The 16,046-nt window shown below is 38.5% G+C and overlaps 1 protein-coding gene across 1 annotated transcript in view; it reads left to right on the top strand.

Moving 5' to 3' along the window:
- UBA6 (ubiquitin like modifier activating enzyme 6) overlaps positions 1 to 16,046 on the top strand; it is a 106,678-nt gene that overhangs the window by 59,921 nt on the left and 30,711 nt on the right. Inside the window, exons 15-18 of the mRNA XM_066384644.1 lie at positions 1,090 to 1,157; positions 1,993 to 2,071; positions 2,925 to 3,005; positions 14,215 to 14,292. Coding sequence (XP_066240741.1) covers positions 1,090 to 1,157; positions 1,993 to 2,071; positions 2,925 to 3,005; positions 14,215 to 14,292 — 306 coding nt within the window. The remainder of the gene's footprint in view (positions 1 to 1,089; positions 1,158 to 1,992; positions 2,072 to 2,924; positions 3,006 to 14,214; positions 14,293 to 16,046) is intronic.

The raw sequence follows: 16,046 nt of genomic DNA, 5'->3' as shown, positions 1-16,046 counted from the left end.
GAGCTGGGGGTTTCAAAGGGAATGTAAGCAATTTATACATAGATGAGAAAGAACAAATATGGATATGGTAAACAATTTCTTGCTGGGCCATCCAGAGATGGTTGGAGACAGAGGAAAGTTCAAGTAACAGGCTTTGCTAGATTTCTGCCTGTCTGCCACATTTAGTGTAATTTGCTAAGTGATGTTTCCTTCCTTTCAGCAGATTTTTCTATCTGAATTCCTTTATGCAGGTGAATGAAGAGGCTCTAAAGTTCTTTCTGATTCTTTTCTGTCTTGATAACCAGCTTAAAATCAATTTCCCAAAAAGCATATTTTGGAGTGACAAAACTTTAGCCCCTTCATTACTTATTCAAATGTAGCTAAAATTGAATGGGGATTCCAGTGTTTTTATGTAGTTATTTGGAGGTGAAGTTTTCTTTTGTTTGTTAAAACAAACATTGTTAAGATGGCTAAATGACATGAATCAAATTGTATCTTTTAACAAATCTTCAGATGTTTTTTTTTGTTTGTTTGTTATTGTTTTTTTGTATTTTTCCTTAGTTGGAAACGGAGAGGCAGTCAGACAGACTCCCGCATGTGCCCGACCAGGATCCACCCAGCACGCCCACCGGGGGGCAATGCTCTGCCCATCTGGGGCGTCCCTCTGTTGCAACCAGAGCCATTCCAGCACCTGAGGCAGAGGCCATGTGGCCATCCTCAGCGCCTGGGCCAACTTTGCTCCAGTGGAGCCTTGGCTGCGAGAGGGGAAGAGAGAGACAGAGAGGAAGGAGAGGGGGAGGGGTAGAGAAGCAGATGGCCACTTCTCCTGTGTGCCCTGGCCGGGAATCAAACCCGGGACTCCTGCACACCAGGCCGATGCTCTACCACTGAGCCAACCGGCCAGGGCCCAAACCTTCAGGTTTAATCCTTGTTTTAATAAAAGAATAAAGGAATGTCTGTCGTATAAAAACAATTATATTTTTTAATCTATTATTTTCTAAATTGGTATTTTATCATTAATTACCTTAATTATTAAATACAGAAGAGAACTTTTTCTAGTAATTTTAAATTTTATACGTAGTAAGTTATGTTTTTATTGTCTACTTTAAGTTATACATTGAAGCAGCAGATATCGTGGAATACCTAAGCAAACCTGAACATGAAGAATTTCTCCCACGGTAATATTGGAATTTCTGTTGCTTTTTTCTTATTTGTATAGTTGTAAGAGGCAAGTAGAGTAAAAGAGATTTTGTTTTAACATGTAGCTATATTAAATGTCTTTCTGAAACCTAACTCATTTACTTCTATAGTCATTTTTCCTTATTTAGAGATGACATGCCATAATAATGTATGTCTTTACCACTTTATAAATAATAAATTTAAAGATTTAAAATATACATTTATGGGAATAGTTAGCATTCAAAATACCATTCTGATGAACAAGTGCTGTCTGCAACTTTTATATCAGTGACCCACCTTTTGAGTCACAAATCTGAGAATCTGATAAAAGCTTATAGATTCATTCTCCCCCAAAGACATGTACCTCAAAATTTCTGTCTTTGGCTGACCAGGTGGTGGAGTAGTGGATAGAGCATAGGACTGGGACGCAGAGGACCCAGGTTCAAAACAGCGAGGTTGCCAGCTTGAGCACGGGCTCATCCAGCTTGAGTGCGGGCTTGCCTGCTTGAGCCCAAAGGTCGCTGGCTTGAGTAACGGGTCACTTGCTCTGCTGTAGTCCCCCTCCCCCTGTCAAGGCACATATGAGAAAGCAATCGATGAACAACTAACTAAGGAGCCACACAAAGAATTGATACTTCTCATCTCTCTCCCTTCCTGTCTGTCTGTCCCTATCTGTCCCTCTCTCTGACTCTCTCTCTGACTCTCTCTCTGTCTCTGTCCAAAAAAAAAATTCTGTCTTCAGTTTACAGGGCAACAGTACATTTGTATTAACAATGAAACTAATTTTTAAAATGTTTAAATGTCTTTGGTGTTTTGGTATGTTATGTTCTTCAGAGGAGACAGATATGATGCCTTACGAGCCTGCATTGGAGACACTTTGTGTCAGAAGTTACAGAATTTGAATATCTTCTTAGTAAGTATGAGTATTGACAAAAATAAATAATACATTCAGACAGCTATTGTATATTATCAAGTTAATTTCTTAGGGCAAATTTGACTCTCAAATGAGTACAGTTTCTAACGTAGAAGACATTCACTATATGTTCAGAACAGGAATTTGCAGACTATGGCTGGCAAACCGAATCCATCTTGCTCTTTGTTAAGTTTCATGGACCATAGAAAATTTCATTGCTTTAAGTATTATCTAGGACTTCTTTTATGCTATAATAGTGGTTTGAGTGGTTGTGACAGACCATATGGCCTGCAAAGCTGAAACTTGACTGTCTGGCCCTTTACAGAGTTTGCCAACCCCTGATTTAAAGAATTAATACATTTAAAATGAAAATATGAGTATGATAGTTTTAAACATTAAATTTTCTAGAACTACATTAAAATTGGTTGGGTTCTATTTTCTTTTGGTTTCCTTTTTTTTTTTTAACCAAATGAAGGAATATATAGTGGAACCTGTCTTTCTTAAATATCCAAGGAATCTTTTTAATGTTGCAGTAATGTTTTGTGTTCTTTGTTTCTGGTTTATGTTTTAAAATGTACTCACTGTTTGGAATTGTAAAATGTCCTCTGTTTAATGGAAATATAAATATGGACTTTTTCTTACTTGGTTTATACTTTTTTTCGTATAACTGGGACACTTAATAATGACATCGTAAAGCAGTTAAATACTTGAAACGAAAATGAATGACAAATGTTCAAATTATTTTTAAAAGTGTATATTTCTTATAAGCTAACATTTGATGAAAATTCTGATGCAATTTCTCTTCAATAAATAGAAGCTCTGATTTTACTTAATCTATTTTTCTCCTCTATAGGTAGGTTGTGGAGCCATCGGCTGTGAAATGTTAAAAAATTTTGCTTTACTTGGTGTTGGCACAGGCAAAGAGAAGGGAATGGTAAGATACAAATTTTTGAGAGTTACAAGTTTATACATATTTCTGTTGGTGTCCATTTTTAAACTATTTGACTACACAGATATGAAGTATTAATTTTTTTTTATTTTAATTTATTGTGTTTACATAGATTCTAGTGTCCCCCAATGCATGTCCCCTCTCCTGTGTTCCCCACAACATTCCTGTTTTCCCCCTCTCCCAATGACCTCCCCGTTTCTCTCCAGGATTACCTTTTCTGCTCTCTATAACGTTGTTATGTGTATAATTTTACCAATCTCTTTCCCTTTTCTGATTCCTTCCTAACATCCCCTTTCCCACTGTCCATTTTCCCTCTGGACCCTATGAACTCCCCTCTGTCTCTATTTCACTCCTCAGTTCACATTGTTCATTGGATTCCTCAAATGAGTGAGGTCTTATGATATTTTTCTTTCTCTGCCTGGCTTATTTCAGTTAACATAATAGTTTCCAGGTCCGTCCATGTTGTCATAAAAGATAAGATTTTCTTCTTTTCCATGGTCCCATATTATTCCATTGTATATATATACTACTGCTTTTTAATCCACTCATCCACTGACAAGCACTTGGCCTGTTTCCATATCTTAGCTATTGTAAACAACGCTGTCATAAACATGGGGGGGGGGGTGCATTTCTTTTGAATCATTGATGTGGTATTCTTGGGATATAGTCCTAAAAGTAGGATGGCTGCGCCTAAAAGCAGTTCGATTTTTAATTTTTTGAGAAATCTCCATACTGTTTTCCACAGTGGCTGCACCAGTCTGCATTCCCACCAGCAGTGCAGGAGGGTTCCCTTTTCTCCACATCCTCGCCAACACTTATTCTGTGTTGTTTTGTTGATGAGCGCCATTCTGACTGGTGTAAGGTGATATCTCATTGTGGTTTTAATTTGCCTTTCTCTAATGATTAGTGATGTTGAGCATTTTTTCATATGCCTATTGGCCATCTGTATGTCCTGTTTGGAGAAGTGTCTATTCATTTCTTTTGCCTATTTTTGGATTGGATTGTTTGTCTTCCTGGTATTGAGTTTTACAAGTTCTTTATAAATTTTGGTTATTAACCCCTTATCAAACATATTGTCAAATATGTTCTCCCATTGTGTGGTTTGCCTTTTATTCTGTTCATATTGTCTTCAGCTGTGCAAAGGCTTTTTAGTTTGATATAGTCCCATTTGTTTATCCTGACCTTTATTTCCCTTGCCTGTGGGGATAAATCAGCAAATATATTGCTGTGAGTGATGTCAGAGAGCTTACTGCCTGTGTTTTCTTCTAGGATGCTTATGGTTTCATGACTTACATTTAAGTCTTTATCCATTTTGAGTATATTTTTGTGAATAGTGTAAGTTGGTGGTCTAGTTTAACTTTTTCCAGGTAGCTGTCCAGTTTTCCCAACACCATTTGATAAAGAGACTGTCTTTACTCCATTGTATGCTCTTACCTCCTTTGTCAAATATCAATTGTCCATAAAGGTGTGGTTTATTTCTGGGTTCTCTGTTCTGTTCCATTAATCTGTATGCCTGTTCTTATGCCATATCAAGCTGTTTTGAGTACAATGGCCTTGTATTATAACTTGATATCTGGAAGTGTGATACCACCCACTTTATTCTTTTTTTTCAAGATTGCTGAAGCTATTCATGTTCTTTTTTGGTTCCATATAAATTTTTAGAATATTTGTTCTATATCTTTGAAGTATGTCATTGGTATTTTAATAGGAATTGCATTGAATTTATAAATTGCTTTGGGTAATATAGACATTTTAATGATGTTTATTCTTCCTAACCACGAACACGGTATATGCTTGCACTTGTTTGTATCTTCCTTGATTTCTTTTATCAATGTTTTATAATTTTTCGAGTACAAGTCTTTAACCTCCTTGGTTAAATTTACTCCTAGATACTTTATTTTTTTGTTGCAATAGTGAAGGGGATTGTTTTCTTAATTTCTCTTTCAGACAGATGATTGTTGGTATATAAAAATGCCTCTGAGGCCCTGGCCGGTTGGCTCAGTGGAAGAGCGTCGGCCTGGCGTGCGGGGGACCCGGGTTCGATTCCCGGCCAGGGCACATAGGAGAAGCGCCCATTTGCTTCTCCACCCCCCCCCCCTTCCTCTCTGTCTCTCTCTTCCCTCCCAAGGCTCCATTGGAGCAAAGATGGCCGGGGCGCTGGGAATGGCTCCTTGGTCTCTGCCCCAGGTGCTAGAGTGGCTCTGGTCACGGCAGAGCAACACCCCAGAGGGGCAGAGCATCGCCCCCTGGTGGGCAGAGCTTCGCTCCTGGTGGGCGTGCCAGGTGAATCCCGGTCGGGCGCATGCAGGAGTCTGTCTGACTGTCTCTCCCCATTTCCAGCTTCAAGAAAGATAAAATTAAAAAAAAAATGCCTCTGATTTCTGAGTATTAATTTTATATCCAGCCACCTTGCTGAATTCATTTATCAGATCCATTAGTTTTTTGACTGTGACTTTAGGGCTTTCTATATAATATTATATCATCAGCAAATGATAGTTTTACTTCTTCTTTTTCAATTTTGATGCCTTTATAATTTCTTCTTCTTGTCTGATTGCTGTGGCTAGGACTTCCAGAACTATGTTGAATAAGAGTGGTGAAAGGGGGCACCCCTCCCTGTTCCTTATCTTAAGGGGATTGATTTTAACTTCTGTCCATTGAGTATGATGTTGCTGTGGGTCTGTCATAGATCTCCTTCATTATATTGAGGTATGTTCCCTGTATTCCCACTTTACTGAGAGTTTTGATCATAAATGGGTGCTGGATTTTATCGAATGCTTTTTCTGCATCTATTGATATTATCATGTGGTTTTTCACCTTTTTTTATGTGATGAATCACATTGATTCATTTACGAATATTGTACCAGCCTTGCCTCCCAAGAATAAATCCCACTTGATCATGGTGTATGATTTTTTTCATATATTGCTGGATATGGTTTGCTAATATTTTGTTGAGGATTTTAGCATCTAAATTCATCAGGGATATTGGCCTATAATTTTCTTTCTTTGTGTTGTCTTTGCCTGGTTTTGAAATCAGAATTATGTTCACCTCATAAAAGGTGCTTGGAAGTCTTCCCTCCTCTTCAATTTTTTGAAATGGCTTGAGGATAGGAGTTAGTTCTTCTTTGAATATTTGATAGAATTTGCCTGTGAAGCCATCTGGCCCAGGGCTTTTGTCTGTTGGGAGGTTTTTTTTGTTGTTTTTTTGTTTTGTTTTGTATTTTTTCTGAAGCTGGAAACGGGGAGAGACAGTCAGACAGACTCCCGCTTGCACCCGACCAGGATCCACCCGGCACGCTCACCAGGGGGCGATGCTCTGCCCCTTCCGGGAGGGTCACTCTGCCGTGACCAGAGCCACTCTAGCGCCTGGGGCAGAGGCCAAGGAGTCATCCCCAGCGCCCGGGCCATCTTTGCTCCAATGGAGCCTCGCTGCGGAAGGGGAAGAGAGAGAGAGAGGAAGGAGAGGGGGAGGGGTGGAGAGGCAGATGGGCGCCTCTCCTGTGTGCCCTGGCCGGGAATCGAACCCGGGACTTCTGCACGCCAGGCCGACACTCTACCACTGAGCCAGCCGGCCAGGGCCAGGAGTTTTTTGATAACTGTTTCGAGCTCTTTTGTTGAAATCAGTCTATTTAGGTTCTCTGATTCTTCCAGATTGATTTTTGAGAGATTATATTTTTCAAGGAATTTGTCCATTTCACCTAGGTTGTCTAATTTTTTGGTATATAGTTCTTCATAGTATTTTCTTACACCCTTTGTATTTATGCTGTGTCAGTTGTTACTTCTCCGCTCCTCATTTCTAATATTATTTATTTGAGTCTTCTCTCTTTTTTTCTTGGTGAGTCTGGTTAAAGGTCATCCATCTTGTTTAACTTTTCAAAGAACCAGCTCTTCGTTTTATTGATTATCTGTATTGTTTTTTTAGCCTCTATGTCATTTATTTCTGCTCTGATCTTTATTATTTCCTTCCTTCTACTAGCTCTGGGCTTTACTTGCTATTCTTTTTCTGGTTCTTTTAGATGCAAGGTTAAATTGTTTATTTGAGCTTTTTCTAGCTTCTTAAGGTATGCCTGTAGTGCTATGAACTTCCCTCTCAGGACTGCTTTTGCTGTGTCCCATAAATTTTGAGTTGTATGTTTTTATTTGTTTCAAGGAAATTTTTTATTTCTTCCTTGGTCTCGTTAACCCATTCGTTATTTAATAACATGCTATTTAGTTTCCAAGTGTTTGAGTGTTTTTCAGTTTTTCTGTTGTAGTTGATTTCTAGTTTCATGCTATTGTGATTCGAGAAGATGCTTGATATGATTTCAGTCTTCTTATATTTGTTGAGGTTCGTTTTATGCCCTAACATGTGGTCTATCCTAGAGAATGTACCATGAACACTTGAAAAGAATGTATATTCTGCTGCTTTAGGGTGAAAGGTTCTGAAGATATCTGTTAAATCCAGTTGATCCTGTGTGTCCCTTAATTCTGCTGTTTTTTAATTGATTTTCTTTCTTGAGGATCTATCCAGTGCTGTTAGTGGTGTGTTGAAATTCTCTACTGTTATAGTATTGCTGTTGATCTAGCCCTTTATGTCCATCAAAGTCTGCTTTATATATTCTGGTGCTTCTATATTAGGTGTGTAGATATTTCTAATGGTTACATCTTCCTGTTGGATTGTTCCCTTTATCACTATGTAGTGACCTTCTTTATCTCTTAAAATAGTCTTTTTTTTTTTAGTCTATTTTGTCAGAAATAAGTATTGCATGAAATATTTTTTTTCATCCTTTTACTTTCATTCTGTGTGTATCTTTTGTTTTGAGGTGGGTCTCCTGTAGACAGCATTTGTACAGGTTCTGTTTTCTTATCCATTTAGCTACCCTATGTCTTTTGACTGGAGCATTTAATCCATTTACATTTAAGGTTATTATTGATATGTAGTTGTTTATTGCCATTTTTTTCTTTAAATCTACATTCCTCTTTTACTAGATTTTTCCTGCTTTGTTCTGTCTACAGCAGGCCCCTTAACATTTCTTGTAGCATTTGGTTGGTTCTGATGAATTCCTTGAGGGGTTTTTTTTTGTCTGGGAAGCTTTTTGTTTCTCCTTCAATTTTAAATGATAGCCTTGCTAAATAAAGAAGTCTTGGTTGTAGGTTCTAGTTCTGCATTACTTTGTATATTTCTTGCTATTCCCTTCTGGTCTCAAGTGTTTCTGTGGAAAAGTTGGATGTCATCCTTATGGGGACTCCTTTTTAGGTGATTGTTTTTCTCTTGCAGCTTTTAGTATTTATCTCTTAGCTTTGGTATTTTGATTATGATGTGTCTTGCTGTAGGTCTCTTTGGATTCTTTTTTAATGGGGTTCTCTCAGCTTCTTGAACCTTTATGACTCTTTCCTGCATGTATTTAGGGGAATTTTCAGCTATAATTTCTTCAGTCGGGTTCTCTGTCCCTTGTTCTTTTTCTTCTCCAGGAATCCGTATTATGCAGATATTGTTTGTCATCTTGTTGTCACAGAGCTCTCTTATAGTTTCCTCAGACTTTTTTTTTTTTTTTCAGAGACAGAGAGAGTCAGATAGAGGGATAGGCAGGGATAGGCAGACAGGAACGGAGAGAGAGGAGAAGCATCAATCATCAGTTTTTCGTTGTGACACCTTAGTTGTTCATTGATTGCTATCTCACATGTGTCTTGACCGCGGGCCTTCAGCAGACCGAGTAACCCCTTGCTTGAGCCAGCAACCTTGAGTCCGTGCTGGTGAGTTTTTTGCTCAAACCAGATGAGCCCGCGTTCAAGCTTGCGACCTCGGGGTCTCGAACCTGGGTACTCTGCATCCCAGTCTGACGCTCTATCCACTGTGCCAACGCCTGGTCAGGCTCCTCAGATTTTTTGATCCTCATTTTTTTTATTATTCTGCTTCTGTGCTTTCACTTATCTTGTCCTCTAAGTTGTGATTCTATCCTCTGCTTCATCCAGCCTACTTTTCATTCCTTCCAGTGTAATCTTCATTTCTGATATTGTGTCTTTTATTTCTGTCTGGTTCTTTTTTTATGATTTTAGTGTCCTTTTTGATGCTTACAATTTCTTTATTTAGGTGCTCATTAACTCCATCCATTGTAGCGTTGAGATCCTTAAGCATCCTAACAATCATTATTTTAAACTCTGCATCCGGTAATTTGATTACTTCCATTTCATTCAGATCTTTTTATGGAGATTTTTCTTGTTAATTCATATGACTTATGTTCCTCTGTATTTCCATTGTTTCTGTTTGTGGTTTGCAGGTTTGTTCGAGTTGTAGTCTCCTTAACTAGTAGAGCCACCTTTCCATTTTCTTTTTGTTTGTTTGTTTTTACAGAGACAGAGAGAGAGTCAGAGAGAGGGATAGACAGGGACAGACAGACAGGACCGGAGAGAGATGAAAAGCATCAATTCGTTGTGGCACCCTAGTTGTTCATTGATTGCCCTCTCATATGTGCCCTGACTGTGGGGCTACAGCAGACCAAGTAACCTCTTGCTCGAGCCAGCGACCTTGGGTTCAAGCTGGTGAGCTTTGCTCAAACCAGATGAGCCCACGCTCAAGCTGGCGACCTCAGGGTCTCAAACCTGGGTCCTCCGCATCCCAGTCCGACGCTCTATCCACTGCACTACCGCCTGGTCAAGCCGCCTTTCCATTTTCTATATCTTAACTGGGTCAGGTGTGAAGAGTTCTTCCTTAAAGTATCACTCTAAAGAGGGTTGTTATGTCCTGAACTGATATTCTCCGTATCTGGCCTCTGGATGTGCCTTCCCTGGACCTTCTTGGCCAGAGCCTGGCGCAGTCCAGTGGGGGTTGCTGCGTATGACTGGCCCTTATCTATCTTTTTGGAGCCAGAGGTGATCCAGATGCTGTGGCTGCCTCTGCTGAGCCCAGGTGCTGTTAATATCAACTTAGGCTGACTTTTATCTACTTTTGGCCTGGAGGATGTTCGTTTAAATGTTCAGGTTCCCCTGAGATCCACATTCTGCCGCCTCTTATTGGTGGCTACTTGTTGGGCTCAGTACTATAAATCAGGGGTTAGGTAAGGTATTGGATGTGGCTTGCCCCTTAGCCTCAGGTATTGTTCTATCCAACCTTCCCTTTTATTTTATTTTATTTTATATTTTTCTTTCTTTTCAGCTCTCAGAAGGGTGTGGCTTTTGTGTTCCTGAGGTGCGGTCTGTCCTCAGGCCCGCCGCCACCACTGCTTCCTCCTTGGGCATTCAGGCACAGGCGTAGCCACTGATGCACAGTCCCTGTGGCTTCCACTTTGCCTCCTCGGGTGGGACTGTGCACCTGTGCCCAGCCTGCAAGCCCTGGTTGGCCCCAGCCTCCGCCCCATCTCCACAAGTGGGATTGCTTTCATGTGTCCTGCCTGCAAGCCTTGGCCAGCCCCCCTCCCTCCCACCTCTACCCCGCCCTGCTTTCTCACGCCCCAGTTGCAAGTCTGGGCCAGTTCACAGGCTTCCACCCCACCCCCACAGGCCAGGACTGTGTTCACAGTCCAAGATGCAAGCCTTGGCCACCCCCGGCCTCTGCCTAATCCCTATGGGTAGGACTGCTTTCACGTGCTTGGGCCGTAGCTGCGTCTGGCTCCCAGCTTCCGCCCCCTCGGACGGGGCTGCCCTCTCATGTACCACCGCCACCTGCCCTCCAACGAACACTCAGCAGTGTGGGGGTGTCATAGCTCAGACTTCAGCACTCAATACTGTATCCCTTATGGGCTCCCTGCTTCTAAACAACTCTGCTCTGACTGTAGCAAGAGATCGTTTGTTTAGCTGGTGACCTGCTTCCCTTTGCTGGTATTGCTGGTTGCAGGAAATATATTCACTTTCAATTTGGGGAGTGACTGTTTAGCGGTTAGGGTGGCTGTCCCTCAAAGTGTTTCTCCCTGTGCTTCCTAGATTACACTCTCTTTCTGCTACTCCAGTCTTCTCAGCTCCCCACATCCCTGGAGTCCCAAATAAGTGGTTGTGAAAGAGGTTTTCTGCGCAGTCCCTTTAAGACGAATCCTGGGTCTGAGAAATCTCTCTTTCTCACAAACAGTATCCTGACTTGTTTCGCAGCTAAATACTGTCCGTATGCCTCTTCTAGGCTCCAGGGCTGCAGGCTGGTGCTTCCATCCTGAGGTCCAGGACCCTCCCCTTTCTGGTAAAACCCCACCACCACACAAGTTTCTCCTGGCCACTGCTACTCCCGGGAGCTGGGCAGCCCTCTTCATGTTTCCACTTTTTCTACCAGTCTCAGTTTGTCTTCTGGTGATCTTTGGTTATAGATTCTTCTTGTTTAGCCCAAAGATGGTTTTTCCAAGTGATTGTTCTTAAAATTAAGTTGTAATCCACTTTGGTTCTGGGAGGTGGAAGTTGGAACGTCTGCCTCCTCCATCGCCATCTTGCCGCATTGAAGTATTGATTTTTGAGAGTAGATCAGTAAGCTAGAAATTGGAAGATTCTGATTCTACACTGACCACTTTTCAAAAGTTTTGCAACCCTGTGGCAAATTACTTGAATTCTTTGCTCCTAAATTTCTATAACACTGTGCAACTGATATCTGTACCACCAACCTCATAATGTTATTAAGATCAAATATGAATGGCTTTGCAAACTATCAAGAACATTAATATACTACTTTTTCATTATTAAATAAACCTTTAAGATGGAAGAAGCAAACATTAAAAAGCTATAGACTACTCAGATTAATTTTAATTGGTTATCAAAGAAAGCAAAAATAACATAAATTTGTATATACAATTTAAATTCTTAAGACTGTAAGTGGGAGTTAATTGGCCTGACTGTAGAGGACCCAGGTCAAAACCCCAAGGTCGCTGGCTTGAGCGTGGGATCATAGATGTGACCCCATGGTCACTAGCTTGAGCCCAAAGGTCACTGGCTTGAGCCCAAGGTCGCTGGCTTGAGCAAGGGGTCACTCACTCTGCTGTACACCCTGCTCCTTGGTCAAAGCACATATGAGAAAGCAACTAGTGAACATCTAAGGTTCTGCAATGAAGAATTGATGCTTCTCATCTCCCTTCCTGTCTGACTGTCCCTGTCTCTCTCTGACTCCCTCTGTCTCTTGTCAAAAATTTAAAAGATAAATAAAATAAGTGTTAGTTAATTGGAAGGCCCTGGCATACATTTAAATATAAAATTATTTCTAGCTTACCAGAGTAGTGATTTCATAGATTTGTCATGGTGACTAACAGTCAAGTTGGCTTATTATTTCACTCAAAATGGGTAATCGTTATCACATTTATTGGCAGGTGTTCTACATTTATATTATTCCTACTCAGTATTTCTAAATATTTTATTCCATAGACTGCTCTTAGTTCTAGTGGTCTTAAAAGGTATTTTTCAAAAATAAAAGATTTGGTTTCATGAGTTTGGGAATCACCTGAGTACTTAAGTTAATAACTTCACAGTGTATATTAGCATATAAAATAAGGACAATGGCTACAGTAAACAAACCTACTGACTTCAGGTAACAAAACAAAGTAAATTAATTGGACAGGTTTTTATACTATTACAAACATGCTTGCTATGTAAATTATTTTTTAAGTGTTTACATACATAGCCAAACTATCTGGAAAGAAAGAGAAATCCCCAGGTTCTAGGAACCAAAGAGAAATTAATTTCTGAGCTAAAATAAATGTTGACTCACAAGCATTTCTGAATTGAATATTTGTCCAAAACATTAGAGAAGTCACTCATGGGAAATTAAAACATGGAGCATGCACCACACTGATATATGGGGTCCAAAATTATGTCATACAAAAATTTCAAGCAGAGAAACAAACATAACAAAGTTAGGACCATTGAAACCTCCGGAGCTCTGACTAAAACAGATGCAAAACTGCATCATGATTATACTTGCACACACAGCGTACATAGGATGGTGCTGCAGAAGAAAAGGCACTACCTGGGAAAAGAGTCAGTCAGTTGAGGAACATAGAAGAATTAACTCTCTAAGAAATGTAAGTGATGGGAGGGAGTGCCATAGAAAATAGAAAAATCTACAGATAATAGAACAAACTTTAAACTAAAGTTTGAAATGACCAAAGATATACAGAGAGGAAAAGAAACATAGGAAAGGCACGAAATTTTTACAAAAAGCCAAATAAGAACTTTTATAATGTGAATGAGCTTAGAATTTAGATATAGCTGAAGTGAAAATTTATAAATAGATGATAAATATAAGTACCCAGAATGTAGTGCAGGAACTTGTATTTTTAATGGAAGAGGATGAATTTTCATAGTCCAACATAATTCTGTAGAATTTCCAGAGAGAAGAAACATAATGGAGATGAAGCAATTTCCAATAATGACAAAAGTTCTGACTTTGGGTGGTGAGTGCATGATGTAGTATAGAGTTGTACACTTGCAAACTGTATGGTTTTATTAACCATTGTCAACCCAATAAATTCAATTTAAAAAGTAAACATAAAGTAATAAAAAAAAAGCTCTAGGGAACAACTACAAAAAGAGAGAAAAGTGTGTTCAGACTGAAAAGGTAAACTAGTCCTAAGTACATCAAACACAAAGGTAAAAAGAGATTACCTAGTAGACTTCTCATAAACAAGAATTGCATACCTAAAGTAGGAAAGCAGATCTCCAATAGTACAAGGGCAAATTACTCTCAACCTTGATTTCTATACCTGGCTAATTATCTTTTAACATAAGTAAAAATATTTAACAAGTAAAATGATGGAAAATTGCCACTACCTGGTTTTCACTGAAGGAGTTATTAGATAATATGAGCAATGCATGAGGCAAAGGTAAGTAGAGGCATTTGTTAACATTCTTAGATTGATTTTTTAAAACCTTTAATTGAATATTGTCTTATTTGAAAATGAGATGGCTAAAAATAAATAAAATGTTGAATGATAACATGGGAAATAGAAGAGAGACTTTACCCTCGAGCAAGATATTATAATTTTAGGTAAGTAACATGTCCATGTTAAAATTGGGAATATAATCCCATAAAAATAGATGTTAAATTTGTTTGTCATGATCCTTTGCTACATGTTAATAATAATTAAATATGGGTATAAAGAAGAGTGATAGTAACCATTTTGGAATATTTGTAGTCATATAACTTTTACCAGTCAATATATAAAGTGACTGTGGGGGCTGTTTTAGTCATCAAAAAAAAGCAAAATTTGAACTTATTTATTATATCATTTCAGCCATTTTCTTTTCTTTGTATTAGGTTACAGTTACAGATCCTGACTTGATAGAAAAATCCAACTTGAACAGACAGTTCTTATTCCGTTCTCATCACATACAGGTGTGTTGCTATCTGTTTCAAATTTAAATTATCTGTTGTATTATACAAAACAGGAGAGAGTTTTCTTTTAATATATAGAAAACAATGCTTGAGAAACATTATATATTCCTTATTTATTAGACTCAAATTATCAAATAATGAGAATGATTATAGGGAAAAATATTAACTTTAATGTAAAAATTGATTTTGTATATTAAAAGCTGAATTGTGAAGTGTGGGCAGTACTTTTTTCTTTTATTTTGTAATCACCAAAGTATGTCTATTTAATTTTAGAAAATAAGGTCGTATATAGGAACAGGTTCTCTAATTTGAGTTGTTAAAGTTTAGTGCTTCGAATTTTGTGCTCTTTTGATCTTAACTATTTAACATCCTTTTTATTGTAAAAAATGCTTTTTTTCAGTCTTTTATACACATCAGAATATCAGGAAAAGAAGCAGTTTAGGTCAGTCAAGCCAATTTGCTTTTAGTTTAGAAATGTTATCTCACTTTATTTTTTTCAACAAGTCATATAATCATTGTTAACTAAGCTTAAGAATGTCATAAACAGAAATTTTAAGGAGGTGGGATAGTTAATCTAATTCCCTCACTTGTTCAAATATAAAGAGCTGAGAAACAGAGACTCTCATGAACTAAATTGTCACAACATCACATCGTGATGAAAAAGAAAGTCAAAGGCAACCCAAAACCAGCAGAAGAAAGTAATAAAAATTAGTGCAGAAATAAATGAAATAGATAATTGAAAAACTTAAACTAAGAGGGAGCTGTTTCTTTGAAAAGATCGATAAAATCAATAATCCCCTGGCAAAACTCACTAAGGAAAAAAGAGAAAGAGCTCATATATACAAAATCCAAAATGAAAGAGGAGGAATTATCACAGAAATGATAGATATACAAAGGATCATTGTAGAATACTATGAAAAACTGTATGGCACTGAATTCAACAATTTGGAAGAAATGAATAAATTTCTAGAACTATACAATCTTCCTAGACTGAATCCTGAAGAAGTGGAAAGCCTAAATAGACCCATAAGCAGGTAGAAAATAGAAACAACTATAAAAATCTTTTCAACCCTGGCCAGATAGCTCAGTTGGTTGGAACATCATCCCGAAGCACAGAGGTTGCCGGTTTGACCCCTGGTCAGGGCACATACAGGAACAGATTAATGTTTCTGTCTCTCTCTCACTCTCTTCCTTCCTCTCTCTCTAAAATCAATAAAATAAACATTTACAAAAAAAAAAAAAAACCTTTTCAAAAATAAAAATCTAGGACCAGGCAGCTACACTAGTGAATCTCCCATCCAAGTACTAACCAGGCCCGACCCTGCTTAGCTTCCAAGATCAGACGAGATCGGGCGAGTTCAGGGTGGTATGGCCGTAGACTACACTAGTGAATCTAATAAACATTCATAGAAGATTTGGTTCCTATTGTTCTTAAAGTCTTCCAAAAAATTGAAGAAGCAGTACTTCCAAGCACATTTTATGAGGCTAACATATTCCTAATACCAAAACCTGGCAAGGACAATACAAAAAAACTACAGACCAATATCTCTAATGAATAGAGATGCAGAAATCCTAAACAAAATACTAGTAAATCGAATACAACAACACATTAAAAAAATAATACATCACGATCAAGTGGGATTCATCTCAGAAGCGCAAGGATGGTTCAACAAACATAAAACGATTAACAATACACCATATTGACAAAACAAAGAGCAGAAATCATATGATCCTGTCAATAGATGCAGAGAAGG

This window comes from Saccopteryx leptura, chromosome 5, assembly GCF_036850995.1.
Source record: "Saccopteryx leptura isolate mSacLep1 chromosome 5, mSacLep1_pri_phased_curated, whole genome shotgun sequence".
In the NCBI taxonomy this organism is placed as follows: Eukaryota; Metazoa; Chordata; class Mammalia; order Chiroptera; family Emballonuridae; genus Saccopteryx; species Saccopteryx leptura.
The sequence above is the reverse complement of the archived record's forward strand: the minus strand, read 5'-3'. Positions and strand labels throughout refer to the sequence as shown.